Genomic DNA, 16,275 nt, shown 5'->3' on the forward strand with positions numbered 1-16,275 from the left:
AGTGTTTCATGACGGGTCAAAAAGACACCAGAGCAGCAGGTGAAATGGAAAAGTCTGTTGCACTTGATGCCTTTTTTTATGTTATGTTAATTTGTTGTGTGTTACAACCAGGGTTATTAAATAAAACTTAAAACCATAAACATTTTTGTTAGTTTAAATAAAATTAAACATATTCAAATAACTAAAACTGATTATAATAACTGAAATATAATAATAATAACTGATGCTTCCATGGGGTTAATAACCTCAGTGAGATATGCTTTCCATGTTATTGACATGGCTTTCATTTAACATTATTTATTTAACTGTGTGGAGACACTTGAAACCGTATCTATCACGCAAAACATAAATTCAGTCCATCTAAAGTCTCAAATGCTAGACTAACATAAATTGTTCTTGTATACTACTCCTTACAAAAACAAATTTAAATGGGTAATTTATTCATTTTTAAATGGATAACTGCACACCCTCCAGTTAGTTTTCTTAAGAAATGTACCACATACAGTAACAACTCAGAAGGCTTTAGAGTTTAGTCCTGAGCTGTGATCTGAGTAATGGAAGCAGTAAATACAGTTTTGCTTATAAGTTTGTATCTCCCAATATTTTAAGGAGCAAAATGTTCCCAGCAAGTAGCCGCTGGAGTGACTCTGTCATCAGGCATGTGGAACTTACATAGGCCTACAGCTCACAGCTTTGAATACATCAACGCACAGTAAAATATTATAATTCTTTTCAGTTCACGATATCAGGCAAACACTAGAGTAATCCCAATTCAGACTTTATGCATAAACATTATTAGTTCAAGCATAGCACTGATCCTAAATTCAAATCTGTTCACTTAGCCCATGGCAGCCTCTCACAGCAGACATCGCATCTCTCTTCTGAAATTCATTGCATCCAATTATTTCAGCAGTTTTCCCTTCAAGAGCAGTGTCCCAAACAGACTTTAAGAGGAAGCGCACGGCACATTGCGTTTTATGCCCTTATTTATATTCTGTTTGATTTGTTTATGCCTTGGGAATTGAGGCAGCTTGTCTGTCGGTGGTTGTTCAGTACATAAATCATAAAACCGAGCCAGGAAAACTTCTGGATTTCAGATATTTACTAGTGAGTGGAAGTCATGTCACTTCTGGTGGCTGGTATCTGTCACTTTGAAATGTGTGTTAAACTCATCATAAAACACAAGTTGTGATAGTCTTTGCTTCCCTATTGCAACATATATATCAGAGTGAAATGGCTTCTGAAAAGAAAAAAAAAAGTAGGGCTGGATTTAATTTTGTCCGTAAGGGGGTTGACTGGATGGTTGGATGTTTGTGGCTTGCTATTGGTTGATCAGATCTTATATGAGAGACAGGTTCTCCTGCCCTCGCAACCAGTAAAAAACAAACAAAACAAAAAAACACACGATTTTTCCGTTTTGATTTCATACCAACTTTAATGTAGCGGGGATGTGGACTTCCCTATTCAGTTAAGTTAGAAAGGTCAGTATTTTATACTATAGTGGACAAACTAAAATAAAATAAATGTATAGGTACAAGGTTAAGAAGCACATGAATATCACAAGTTTAGAAACAAGTGATACTATAAAGTGACCAAACAGTTGTTGGTGATTCTTCCGATTGGAACCAAGCAGCAACCTTCCCGTCTCTCTCTTGAAACCAACAAGGAAGTGACTCAAACAGCAATTCATCGACTGGCCTCTAGAGAAAGGCTCCAAAAGAGAGTCAATCCCAACTTTAGGGACGCCCCACGGTTTGAAGCAAGGGAGACCAAAAGCCCCACCCAAGGGGGCCCACAGCAACTAGTTGCACAGAGGCCCCGAATACCATAGCCACGTCCCTGATGGCCAACATGACTCTGAAAAGACCAAACCATAAACATGAATTGCTGGATGCCTTGAAACCATTCAAAAGCATTGAAAGAGACATTTAAAGCAGCGTTTGTAATGGCAATAAATCTAGGGAATTTCAGGGTATTAAATACTGCTTTAATGTAGGACACAGACAAAGTATACACTACTTAAAAAAACACTTTTCCTGGTTCAGAGCTGGTGCTTTGGGTGTCGAAAAACAAAGAACCGATTTGATACTAGGCTCTTGCTCCGAACCAGCACCAGCACTGCCTTGGTGGAAAAGGGGTAACAAGGAATTAAACTTGTGAGGTAACGCAGCGCTGTTTCACTTGGTCTACACTATCACACTAAACTGCATTTGAGTGTGTTGAAAGTTATAATGTTATTCTATGTGTTTGTTTGTCTGTATGAGACTAGCAGTAAGCTAGATGAACATTAGAATAACATACTGATCATATTCTAACATTTCATCATGTTGAGCTATATAACATGTATTAGTTTTATTTACATTTGCTCACCCGTCTAATAAAGTACATGCAAGACGTCTCTGTCAAGTCAAAGTTTGTCACGGACGTGGAGCTCTCGGCATCTCCAAAACACCACGCCGATATTGATCCTCGTTTTAGTTCTTTTGTCCCAAAGTCTGCTTGCCATGGTCCATAATGTTTGAACGAAACAACTCCATGAGCGTGCCGCTAGACGTAACGCAGTTGTCAACGTCTGTTGCCATGGTTACTATGGCAGTACGAGCGGAAACCAGGGAGAACGCGGATATTACGTCATTGACAGGCGAACATGGACGAGCCATTATTTAAAAATGGAATTTCTCTTAAATTAAAAAATCTTTGGGAACTTTTTGGATACTGCAAGTACACAACTGCAGGAAATATCACACTTTGCAAGTGATTTTTGGTTATTTTAATCACAAAAATCTTACATATTGTAGCTTTAAACACCTTACAAGAAAACAACACATTTTAAAATCCTTTTATTTTTTTGCATTTTGATTCCCTGTTAACTGTAGAAAAACTGTCAGAATAATATACCCATTTGTTTACATTTAGCGAGAAACCTTATAATTTAGAAAATAAAATCTTATGTCAGAGGTTATGTCTTCCTTCAACAATAAGGGTGTCCTCTCTTGAGATGTAGCCACACCCTCCAGTATCATATTGCATCAACCAAAACCATTTTATCATTTAAAGAAATAGTGTATCTTTAATTAAAGGCCATTGTCATGCTCTTAAAGTGTTAACCCATTGAGCACATTAAATCAAACTAAACGGCTCACTTTACCTGCATTCACCCTATATTAATTTAAGAGTGCATTTATTATAGGAAGCTATGGCCAAAAAGCTTCTGAAAAGACCAAGAAAAAAATTGAAAAAAAAAAAACATGGGAATGTTCAGGTTATGAAATATACTTTAGGACACATACAAAGAATACACAAGGAACATCATGATTATCCTATTTGAATCTGCCCTTTCACCATATCCGACTCTCATCTTCGACTCAGTTCCCTCCTCCACATCTTTTCTTGGGGAGCGCTTCAGTCTTCTGCCACAGACTTGGAGTAGTAATACCAATCACACCGCAAGCAATTCTCTGTCCAGCATTCCCACTGAGTTTACTCTCCTCATCTGAACCCATTCCCAGATCATCCTCCTTCTCATGAACCACCACCGCACGTCCCAGAATGGAATAAGGCCCAAAGAGCTTGGCGTCTGGAAGCTTCAGGAACTGCCTTATAACTCCTTGCTCGGAAGCAAAGTTGCCCAGGTCTCCAGGATGATGAGGGTGGTCAACGTCGTTTGGATTATAATGAGGACCAACAGTGATGCTGCCTTGACTGAGGTCTCCATACTGATGGATGTGCATGGCACGCTCTTGATGATCGATGGCAGGCAAACCACGGAGGTTGATTTTCACTTCTAAATCTCCATTGGGGAAGAGCTGCTTGAAGAGGATTTGCCCAAAGATCTTTGGCTGGTTACGTGGCAAATTGGGGCTGGGAATTACTTCACAAGTGGCATAGATTGTGTTGTTGAACTCCACGACTTCCGGCTGTGGAGCTTCGGCAAGCAAACATACTGGTCTTTTGGAGAACTCTCCTCCTTGTATATGCAGCACCAGCAATATCAGAGGGAATATTAGGATGATTTTCTCCATGTTGATCTTTAAAGCCTACAATGAAGAGTGGATTCAGTGAAATCATGACGTTTGGTTTAAGAATGTAATATTTTTGATAGAATAAAAGGTCAAAGCTTTGTTGCAGGGCGCTTTGAGAGTGGAAGTTGCAATAGGTAAAATAGCACAACTAGATTAGTTTCCAAGGGAAAACCATATAAAAGAAATTGTATTTATTTTTGAATTGCTATACCCTTGTGAAAAAGTAGTGAGCTTCTTTGTATTGAATGTGTACTTGTACTTAATCTTGCAGAGAACATAACATTGATGAAATAAAAAGCCACTTAAGTGTTCATACTACATACAGTACACTTTCATAAACACAAGAGTCAAGCTCTTTTGAAAAGTGCACTCTGCGATGTAAAACCAAGGTTTTTTTTCCTTCAAAGAACATTGGTTTGATCTTTTTGTTGTGCTTCAAAGTACACTTATTTTGATGTGTTGACTAACATAGAAAAATCCTAATTTGATCAGTCGGATCTCACACACACGCACACGTTTAAGAAGAAATTATATTATGGTATATTTAATTTTACCATAAACGCAAAGTAAATATCTGTACATTCAGCAGCACACTTTCAAAGGCAAAACAAGTAATTTTGAAATTACACAAAGATCTGTCCTTTGTTTGACCCGTTTCAGCTAACTGCATTTAATATACATTTAAACTACAATACACTCATTTAAACATGACAATGACAAACGATGCATAAACATGCAAAACATTACACATACTTGTACACATGTATATTGTACATGTATAAGTATTATTTCCATAATATTAATTCTTGCAGCATGCATTTTTCACAAGGGCAGGTATATTTATTTATTATTATTTATATTTTTGATTAAACTGAAACTTTTTTTTTGTTCTACTAAATAAAGTCAATATTTACCATAATGGAGAGAAAAAACACATGCCAATAACAGCAAAGATACATTACCATATTACTAAAAAAAAGTTGTCCTCAATCCATGTGGAGCCTGAATATTGCAGTCGCAAAAATACTACAATGCTTAATCCGTGTGCAGTCCTGAACTGGGGTTGAGAGAATGTTCCTTTGCAATCACACTTTTGGCTGCTCTTTTAGGAACTCATGTGGAGCTACAACCATGATAGTCTGTTAGTCACTAATTAAGTTCACCTGTGTTTCATTTAGCTCCCTTTGTTTGCCTGTGTATATATAGCACTCAGTTTATTCAGTTCTTTGTCTTGTATTGCACAATGTGTTAGATTATCGTCGTTGTTTTGTGTTTATTAAAATAAGTTCTGCTATAGATTCCTCTCCTCTTTATTTGGTGACTCGACTGTGACTCATTAATTCTTAGTTAGTGTACAATTCAACATGAGGTCCCATGCTTGACACCACTTCTTATAGCAGATATTCATCTGACATAAGTGAATATCTGACAGTTTTTCTTTTTGAAGAAACCATTTCTACAGACTCTGATGTCCCAAACCTGACAAGCCTATATTTCACATGCAATTGGAATGTTATTTAATTGTCTTTGAAAGCGGAAGTAAAAATGCCCTGTATTTTCAGATTTATACAGAGAGCAGTGCAAAGTCTTGTTAACGTTAACTTTGTTTTTCCCATCACCATCAATTCCTAGTCACGACCAATGATCCAGTTGCTATTATGTAGCTTGTTAGCCATGCCTTGGCTGTGTAATTACCTGTGTCGGTGGCAATGATTGTCTTCTGCACTAGCTGATACATTGCAGTAAATTATCATATAGTCTGTAAAGGAGATGTACGAGAGCTCCTTAAATTCAGAGACTCGATTTAAGATTCTATCAAGGGACGCCAAACAGTTTTTGGGGATATAAGAATATTGGATAGAAAATTAACTTTTGACTAAACATTATATAAATATGATGTATTTTTATACATCTATGTTCCATCTGGTAACATTTCATCAGACATACTCAACACATGCAAATCTAACGGTCTCCTGCACAAAGGTAACTCTGTGTGTACCACAGAAAACAAACAAACGAAACAAAAAAACAGGTTTGGGACAACATTAGTTTGAATAAATAATGACAGAATTGCCATTTTTGTTGTAAGAATCCCATCACATCGAAAATTTCCTTTATAAAAAAGTAGTGTGCTTTTGTATACTGAATGTGCACTAGTCAAGTCACCTTCATTTATATAGTTCTTTATACAGTACAGATTTTTTTTCAAGCAGCTTTACAGTGATAACAGGTCAATTATGCTGTTCACTGAAGTCAGATCAGTGTTGATTCAGTTCCTTTGTAAAGATCATTATATATTAAATTTGTTCTATAAAGCAGGTCTACAATAAAATGATGTAATCGTCCAGCTCAGTTCAATTCTCACACAACAGCGTCAGTAGATCAGATCAATAATATTGGTGAATATAAAGTGTCCCCAACTAAGCAGGCCAGAGGCGACAGTGGCAATGAATCCAAACTCTGTCAAGTGACAGAATGGAGATTTTTTTTTTTAAATAAAATAAAATGTACTTGTAAAATATAATGTAATTTCTATTGAACATTGTACGTCATGTATTTAAATATGTGTATGATGAAGTTGCAATATAGTAGACTACATTTTAAATATATTAACTTTAAATGTAACATCAAACAACATAAAGTCAACAGCAACACATCAACATATCATGGGTAGGCGCTAGCTTAGCTTAGCATAATGAATGGAATCCTTTGTTGCCAGCTAGCATGTCCTGAGTAAAAGTGATATATAAAAAAAAAAAAACACCTAATTACTTCTTGTGGCCTGCGTATTCACAACAAGTACAAATAGCGATGCAGATTAACACTAGGTGATTTCCTATGCAGATATTGACTTGGGACTATATTAGGGGGAAGCACAGGCAAAGCACTGCTACTTGGGCGCAGAGATATCACGCCCAAGTAGCAGTGCTTCGCCTGTGCTTCCCCCTAATATAGTCCTTAATATATAAGTCAATATATGCCTAGGAAATCGCCTATTGTTAATCTGCATCGCTATTTGTACTTGTTGTGAATACGCAGGCCACAAGAAGTAATTAGGTTTTTTTTTTTTTTTTTATATCACTTTTACTCAGGACATGCTAGCTGGCAACAAAGGATTCCATTCATTATGCTAAACTAAGCTAGCGCCGACCCTGTCAAACTAAAACAATGCATGCACTGAGACAAAAATGCATTTGCCCACCTATCTAAATGTAGGAAAGAAAGTGAATAAGCCCTATTTCAAAAAACGGTGGAGTGTTCCTTTAAGTAGCCTTTTATTTCATTACTGTAATATTATCTGCAAGTATACCGTTTTTTTTTTTTTAAGAAACAATACATTCAGACAGTCTAAGTGTAGCCTACTTCTTTTTCACAAAAGTAATCAAAGTTTTCTTTCATTTTTGCTAACAATATTTTATAGTGACACTTCTAATAAATAAATAAAAACACATCTAGTTTCATGTAGGCCTATATTGTATGAAAATAAAATAATTGGCTGTTTTTTAATGTAAATTATGTCATTTATATGTAAAGTTCTACAGACAGGTGAGTGAAGAAAGTCCAAGGACACAAACTCTGCAGAGCCCCGTGCGGTGAAAGCAGGAACTGCAGCTCTGAGAGGGGGCGGTCGTCTTATTTGGCGCTAGATATAATATCCTCCGGGTCCTTCATGAAGATTATCCACAACGTACATTATTTAGCATACTTCTCTATTAATATTTGGCCAAAATACACTGAGAACTGCAATGAATAAAAGGCATAAACATAGGTGGGTGGTGTGTTTATCCTCAGTGCACTTGAAACAATAATGATGAGGTAAGTACTTCCGGTCGCCATCTTGTCTTTTAGCCGTATGTATGTATGTGTGTGAGAGAGAGAGCAGCGGCTGCGTTGGAGTAACCGACAAACTCTTTCCTCTTTTACCTTATTAATCTTTATATTACAAGATGTCAAAACGGCATCGGTTGGATTTAGGCGATGATTATTCGTCGAGCAAGAAGAGATCTTCTGACGGGTATGTTGAGCTTGAGGAGGGTTTTATCTGTCCGCTGAGGAGGGAAAGAGCTGCTAGGTTGCACTAGCATGCTCACACTTGTGCTGGTGTGGTGCTTTATAATAGCAAGTACTCTGACATCGTTGCTAATACATAATATACATAAAATGCACAGCTGATATCCACAGAGGTTATTGTAACACTCAGGAATGCGGGTTGTTTGCGCAGTTGCGCGCGAGTCTTTGTGACTAGTGCCGATAGCACGTGTGCTCACTACTGCATGGGTCTGCTCGCGCGTGCACAACAAGCAGGTTGACGTACAACACACATACTATTTACGTTTCACCTACTTTCTTGATTTGTTACTTTCAAGTTCTGGCTCGGTGTGTAAAGAAGCAGACATGAAACCTGTGTGGAGATATACACAAAGATGTGTTTTGAAGAAGGCCTCTTAACGAACACTAGACTAGTGTAATATGTTGTGTAATCCTGACTTTGCCGGTGTCGGAATGTAGCTCACTTAGCTCTGAAACTATCCGCAAAGAAACTAAAACTGACTAGAAAAAGTAAATTGGAAATAAATAGTGGGGGTGTGTGAGAGAGTGTTAATTCTAGGGTTTATGTTAATAAGCCCGATTTGTGGTTGCCCACGGTTAAAAGCGCGGCCTACTATTTCACTTTGGATCATTTGTAGTTGTAGTGGCATTTTTGTGTTTTTAATGACCATCTTATTATTAAAAAAAAATTTAACATACATTTTTCTTAATTTTAAGTGATAGCTCGTAGTAATACGTGAGTAGCGTTGTCCAAATCTTAAACGAATCGTTCTTATGTGTCGGAATAGTAAATCGGTTAGGTCGTCAACTTGTTGAATCGATGAGTGAAGTGAACAGAGTGGATCGATGATTTTATTCTTGATTGTAAAATACATTTCTTAATTTCTAATTTAATTGTCATTCGCAATGTTTTTTTTGGGAGATTTTAGTCCTTGTCCTCATTAAATGCATTAATATGGATGGGTATATACAATTATCGGTTATTTTTGTTATTTAAAAAAAGAAAGAAAAGAAAATAGAAACAAATTAAAGAGCATAATTAACATTATTTTATATTCTGACATGTAAAATAAACTTGTTTCGCAAAAGAAACATCAGTGTTTAAACACAAAACTGATATAAAACATATAGCCTATCTGTAAATGCACCAGTGTGCAGGCAATTTTTGTGTTTTATGTACAATACAATAAGAACAAAGTACAAACTAATGCTCAAATAAATAGGCCTACAATAATAAAACAAATATAAATTAAATAAACAGTTCTTTAATATACTGTATATTTATATATACAGAAGGTCTGTATAACATTACTGTTCAGATGAGTAATATGACCTACACAAAAAAAAAAAATCTAAAGGAATCAAATGTAAAATAGCACTACATAGTTTTCACTGTATAAATTGATAGATTAATGATTATTAAAGTTATTCATTCAAAAGTAGTGCTGGGCGGTATGACCAAAAAAAATTATATCACGGTATTTTTCCAAATTAAACCGGTTTCACGGTATATGACGGTATTTTTTTCATGTAGGGCTGGGCGATATGGCCAAAAAAAATCACGATAATTGTTTTATATCAGTTGATATTGATAATTATCCTGATAAATGTCAAATCTTTATTTCTTTCAAGTTTAAAGTTTTCACTTTTGCTCCAAAGTGAAAGTTGTTGAAACCAGAGCGTTAATTGCCGTTTTAAACTACTCTTTATTGTCAGAACATATCATAACACTTGCCAAACAGGTGAACATTTCACAAATCTGAGGTAGAACATTTAAACATGTCATTTTTCCTTAAAATACATTTTATTGGAAAATTAATTTCCTAGTTTCTGCATGTGCTAATGGGGGATATTGTTTCAAGTCTTGAAACAGGTTTGTGTTGCCTGACTTTGGTGGCACTTACCTTCAGCACAGTTTGCAGTGCAGGCTGCAATATTAATATTACATGTTTTGTCTCGAAACGCATATTTGACAGTGAGTTCAGTTGACAGTAGTATTAGCTTGAGTTAGGATTTAGATTTACTATGTTAAATTTATGTTCATTAACAAAAACAGTAACATCTGTTAAAAAACGTTTTTATTTGGTAAAATGTAATATTCTGACTGTTTGAGTTTTATTAAAATTAACCATTGGTCATCCAGTATCATGCATTTAGATCATAATAACCACAGAATAAACCAGGCCAATATTTAATAAACCAATATAAATAATATATTGTTTTTAATGTTGTATTCATTTTCCCTCAAATTATTGGCGGCCATTTTTGCGGCATGCATTCATTCATTTATTCAACCATGGTAAATGCACGGAGAATAAAGGCTGTTACTGTGTTAAATCCTGTAGTAGGACAGGCATCAACAAAAAGCCACATTTGTGTGGCAGTGTCCGGGTTTTACACTGGATAAATTAATAAAGCAGTAGTGATGAGTCACGATTTTCGGTTAGTTGATTTAATTATAGAATATCAAAAAGGTTGTGCTGTGCGATTATTGTCTAAAAAATCCCCATTTTTTCGGTGCTGATGCGGTGGTGATGCGTTAATGAAACCAGAGGGTGACGCTGCCAATAACACACCTAAAAGCTGTCACAAAGAACCGACAAAAGTAATGATTATGAATGTTTCAGGTATAGCAAGGAGAGGAGACATTTTAATTGTTTATTAATAAACTAGTGTTTTCTGTGTCAGTGTCGGCTGCAATATTGACAGCAGCAGTGAACGTGCCTATAGAGAGAAATGCACATTTAATACGGATTAGCCTACATAAGAAGAGAGTAGCCTAGTTGGTTTCTTTTTCGTTTTGAATTGTTTTGTTTAAAATTAGACATTTCAAGCTTTATATATTTCTCGTGTCTGTGAGGCAGCTTATTAGGGCTGTAATCTCCCAGTCAATTATTTGGTCGATACGTTCTGGCTCCAAGATTGGTCGTTTTTTTTTCTTTTTTTTTTCGCGTTCATTTCATTAGTTTTGCCGCGGTCATTTCATCAGTTTTGCCGCGTTCATTTCATCAGGTGAAAAGCACTAATTGCTAATGGGGGTGTTTTCAGAGCACCCCGGTTTCACAGGTAACAGTCTGTCTTCAGAACACCCCCCTTGTTTTCACTTCTTTTGGATTAGCCCAACCCACTGGAGAAGAGAGACAAACTGAAGAAAGTAGGCTACTAGAAGGTTTGCTGAATATTATTTATTTAATTGTGAGAGCGTTTAATTCATAGTCATTCAGTCCTCTTCTACCATGTCAACAAAGACCTCGGCAGTGTGGCAGCATTTAAAAAAAAGTTAATAGTCTATATTCGTGTCTCAGTCGCGAAGCTGAGCTCCACAGAGCGGCTGAAATGATAGTGTCTGTCAGTTATTATAATACATATGACAAAAAACAATTGTCTAAATTATGTTGCATATTCCTCAAAAGTTCTTGTGATGATATCCCTAGTTGAGAACTTAGTTACTATTTTCGGAAATCATAGGCTATGATATTTCGCAGGTGCACGTGATGCAACGCTGTCAGAGCCGACAGACTCGTGTGTCAGACTCATTTCACTGCAAAATAATTACGTCAAAAACGATTTAATATACTGCAAATAGCCTACTAGTTTTTTTATGTTTATTTATAATTCATTAGGCGGACAACAAGGCTACCAAGTACTGCGAACAGTGCGCAGCTAATTAATTTAACGTTTTTTTTTTTTGTAACGTAATTTTTAATCGATTTTTAGTCGAAAATTTCAGTCGACCAAGATTTTCTTTGGTTGATTACAGCCCTACAGCTTATATGCTGAGTTTCGGTTCATTTATGAAACAAGCTCCAGTTCATGTGCAATGCAATCGCGCCGGCGCCTCCATATCTTGATTACATTGTCTGCTATATCTGCTTATTTATTGAATGCAGGCAATTTGTTGATGAAACATTGATTAAAATTAAATTATAAATTGATTATAAAGATGCAATTTATACAAAATGAAATTCACTTTAAAGAAAGGTTTTCTACAAAACAAAACTTAATGAAGTGGTCAAAATCATGCCTGACCCACTGGTCTCCCGATATATTGCGGCATCTTGCAACACAATGTGAATGGATAAAAATAACAAAAAAAATAAGAGGATGTGAATAAGCCCATTAATGGCATGTTTGAGTCATGCTGTTACCGAACTGTTTCATTTCCTTTTTCCATATTGTGTGAATAATAAATGTATATAATTTAAATTTGCTTGTTACACTATGGAGCCTCTTTTATTGTAATTATTTGACGTAGTCTACTTTTACACTTAGAATTATTCCTTGGGATCCTCACGTAGGCTACTAAATTGCTTTTTTTATTTTTTATTATTGTTTGTGTGCTGGAGGTAGGCTATTATGTAGAGTGATATTAACATTTAAGCTAGCTGGTGAGAGAAAATGGTAAAGAGTCTGGAGAGTTGACAGCGAAAAATAGGGCATACAAAGAAGAATGGAAAGACAACCGTTCATCCTACCTAGTTCTGTAAATGCAAAGCCGGTGTGTCTTATCTGCAACGAAGTTGTCGCCGTTCGCAAAGAATATAAGATTAGCCAGTTCTTGACGGCTATTTTAGAGGTAGCTATGTCTAGCGATCCACAGACTCTTTTGAATGTCTTTCAGAACTTTTCAAATGAAAAGCTCTCAATTAATCTCAAAATAAAACATTGCTGCAAAAACGTTCTCGTACTTTTATTTTGAAGGCAAAATCACTAAAGACGAACTAAGGAACAGTTACTCACAATCACTTCTTCAGACGAAGTGATTGTGAGTAACTGTTGCGGTCATGACGGATTTAATTCAGAACCAGCCGCTATCAAAACAATCTGGCTGCGGTCCGCCGGCCGCCTGTTGCCGACCCCTGCTCTATAGAAACATTTTTTTGTTATACTGGTTGAAAGTCTCCCCACATTCTGATAGCAATCACTGTTAAAAGATCTAAATTTATTTGTGCACCCTGTTCGCACAGACATTACGTCATCAGCGCGTACAGACAGTGGAGCACCGCAAAAAAAACAGCAGCCACCATTTACAGTTCCTCCAAAACAACAAAGCTTATGCGTTCACGCCATAACTATCATAAATAAGAGATAAAAACCTGTGACGGTCTAACCGGAGCTGTTCACGTCCTCCGACTCGGAATTATGCGTTTCAATGTCAACAGTATCAACACCGCAATGAATCAGCAGCAGTCAGGTACAGGCTCTCTAAGTTGTTTATTCATTATTATTGTAATGTTATGTTCTTTTGAGACATGAGGTAGTTTAACGGCGTCTCTTGTGACGCTTTGCAGAGAGCAGGTGTTTGTGTGCCATGTTTTTGCAGGAGGCGTGGCTTTGGATGCCGATTTGCAGGGAGGGTGGGAACTTATGCTTTCAATGCTAGCAGGCTAACGTTAGCATTTCCCAGATCACCTACTGCACTTTTAACTTTTGGTTTGCCAGAAAACTAAAACCAGGGCATTAAATCAAAATCTCTGCTTACATGTTGCTATTGCTTGTCTTCCCATCAGTAAGGACCGGGACAGAGATCGGGACGACCGGTCGAAGGATCGCGATCGGGACCGCGACAGAGACCGAGACCGTGATCGGGACCGAGAGAGGGACAGCAAGGGATCAAGCGTGCCCCTCAGCGTACCTGCCGTTGGGATACTTCCTCTGAAGCAGACAGCCATGAATCAGCAGATCAACCCCTTCACCAACCTGCCTCACACACCGCGTTACTACGAGATCCTCAAGAAAAGGCTGCAGTTGCCCGTTTGGGAGTACAAAGAACGATTTAATGACATCCTCAACCGTCATCAGAGCTTTGTGCTCGTTGGAGAGACAGGCTCTGGAAAGACCACACAGGTCAGACAGCACAACGTTTTCCATATGCCTTACAGCTTTTCACAAGCTAGTCAAATTTCTGTTTTTATAAGTATTTCTAGATTTTATATTCTATTATATATTCTTTTATATTCTATAATTGTGTAAATCTGAAAAAAAAAAAAAAATTGGTGCGTTTTCAAATGTTTCTAAACAAATTTCATGCATGGATTGCATGAGCTAGCATCTCACAGTGTCCAAAATGAACACTTGTGTATTTTTACACAGAGTATACTGTATAAAGCAGTGCTTAGCGCCAAGTGGTCAGCAATTTTTTTTTAATGAATTTTAACAATGCAAGGTGATGATAATGTTATGTGGCTTAGTGCACAAATTCTTTGATTTTAATTATATTGCTCCACTACAAGCACTCTGTGTTTGGGTCAATTATAACTTTCATTTGAAAACTCAACGTGCACCGTCCATCGCAGAGCTTGACGCTTACTTTTGTTTTTTAGGAGTGCATTAAAAAAACTTTAGGAGCGCAATTTAAAATTGATTTTTAAAATGTATGGTTTTACCTTAATAAAGGGATACAAGGGACTTTTACAGGCAAAATGATATATATTAGATATATCACAATAATTGCTAAAGCTTTTATCATAGTATATGGTATTATCACAGTATTGAATTGTTACAAAAAAAAGTGTTGTTGTCCTAACAGGTTTAATAACTTTTCTGTATATAACAAAAAACATAAAGTCCGCGTGAACCGGAAGCTGCAAACGACTTTTCTCCATTGTTGACGTATTTCCCAGTGAAAAGGAATATTGAACAGAGGGCAGGGTTTTACTCTAGCACTCCTCCTCTCCATCTCTCGCTCATTACAGACTAACGGTTTGAGGGGAGTGGTTAAGCGTTTCCCAAACCAAGCCGTCAAACCTACGTCATCAGAGAAGGAACGGCATTCCAGACCGGAAGCAACTTTTCAGACTTTGATTAAAGATTACTTTAATCAAATTAATTTTTTCCTGTGTATTAACTTGCACGGATTAATTGTTCACCACAAGACTAGTAATATGCACTAACAAAGTAAATAGGGTCAATTTTGATTTCAGTTGTACTTTAAAAGCAAAAAAGTGAGTGCACAAGTTTGAAAATAAATATCTATTAAGTCTTTAAGTATTAAGTATTTGGATTTATACATGCATCTGAATGGCTGTTTGAAACATTTAAATACTGTTGAGAAACAAAGTAGCGCAGCTGATTTGTTTACAGAGTCACCAGTGTAACGGCTGTATTTCTGCTGTCAGGGAATGAATGTGCATTTTCATTCCTCTCATCCATTATTTTTGAAGCTGAAGTTTATATTTTAAGTTTAATAATCGCATTAGGCTCTATCGATGTTTTCCATTTCACAAATTGAAGACCTCTTAAAGTGACAATTAAGACGTTTGTTATACCATTTAAGATATTGATAAATAAGAGATAAGAAAATAACAAATGGGTCACCCTCCGGTCTCATGGACTTAACGGACGCGCGCACGCGGCAGGCATTATAAGTCCAAGAGACCGAAAGTGTAAATGAAGTGTGCTTCATTTGGTAAAGGGACTTAGGCATTTTAGTTTCACTCTTTTCCCTAAATACATTTTACAGTTTGCACACATCTATTTTTAGTCACAAATGTGAGTGAAACACTCGCACTGTCGAGCCCTGCATCTTCCCAAATTTGTAATGAGAATCATTTATAAATCGGTTGTCAACAAAAGAGAAGCTTTTAGGTTTCCCCTTCACTTTTCTGCCAAAACAAACTCAATGGTTTAATGTTTGAAAGCAAAGAAATTTGGATGACCATAAATATTAGTATTGTAATCTTACTGTTGTTCTGTAAAATCTAATATTTATTATAAAACTATATTACAATAATTATTTTATTATATTATGTATATTATTATTATGATTATATTAGTAATAGTAAGTAGGGTTTTTAATTTACCATACACTAGTACTATATTTCTTTGATTTGTTTTAATTTTTATCATTTCAATAAATGTTTTTGAATGGTAATAATTCTTTTTATGTTATAATTTATTTTACAGTACAATATTTCATTATTGATTTGTTAGTTTCTGCTATTTAAATAAAATATTTTAAATAATAGTAATTATAATTCGTAATTATATTTCTATTTTCTTTCAGATTTTATTTTACAGTGCAATAGTAATATTTCTTTACTGATTTAGGCTAATGTTTTAACTTAATATTTTGACTAACAGTAGTAATAATAATAATAATAATAATATTTATTGTTGTTTTAGTCATGTCATATTAGTGATACTAAGCTGCGGTACCCTTTTTCACAACCTTGCCAAGAGGGAATCTGAGACTGGGACCAAA

The 16,275-nt window shown here is 36.0% G+C and overlaps 2 protein-coding genes across 2 annotated transcripts in view; one reads left to right on the plus strand and one right to left on the minus strand.

Annotated features, from left to right (window-relative positions):
• Window positions 1-3,356: 3,356 nt before the first annotated feature.
• On the minus strand, window positions 3,357-5,123 carry sod3a (superoxide dismutase 3, extracellular a). The gene is made up of 2 exons (XM_084405665.1): window positions 4,985-5,123; window positions 3,357-4,037 (listed from the first exon to the last, which is right to left on the minus strand). Exons 1-2 carry the CDS (start codon window positions 4,985-4,987, stop codon window positions 3,366-3,368), a joined length of 675 nt encoding a protein of 224 aa, XP_084261791.1. The 5' UTR covers window positions 4,988-5,123; the 3' UTR covers window positions 3,357-3,365.
• Window positions 5,124-7,832: 2,709 nt separating this feature from the next.
• The window catches only part of dhx15 (DEAH (Asp-Glu-Ala-His) box helicase 15), a 41,875-nt gene continuing 33,432 nt past the window's right edge, over window positions 7,833-16,275 (plus strand). Inside the window, exons 1-2 of the mRNA XM_084403767.1 lie at window positions 7,833-8,037; window positions 13,583-13,919. Of these exons, the coding sequence (XP_084259893.1) occupies window positions 7,970-8,037; window positions 13,583-13,919 (405 nt within the window). The 5' untranslated portion in view covers window positions 7,833-7,969. The remainder of the gene's footprint in view (window positions 8,038-13,582; window positions 13,920-16,275) is intronic.

Source organism: Rutilus rutilus (genome assembly GCF_951802725.1).
Source record: "Rutilus rutilus genome assembly, chromosome: 3".
NCBI classification, from domain to species: Eukaryota; Metazoa; Chordata; class Actinopteri; order Cypriniformes; family Leuciscidae; genus Rutilus; species Rutilus rutilus.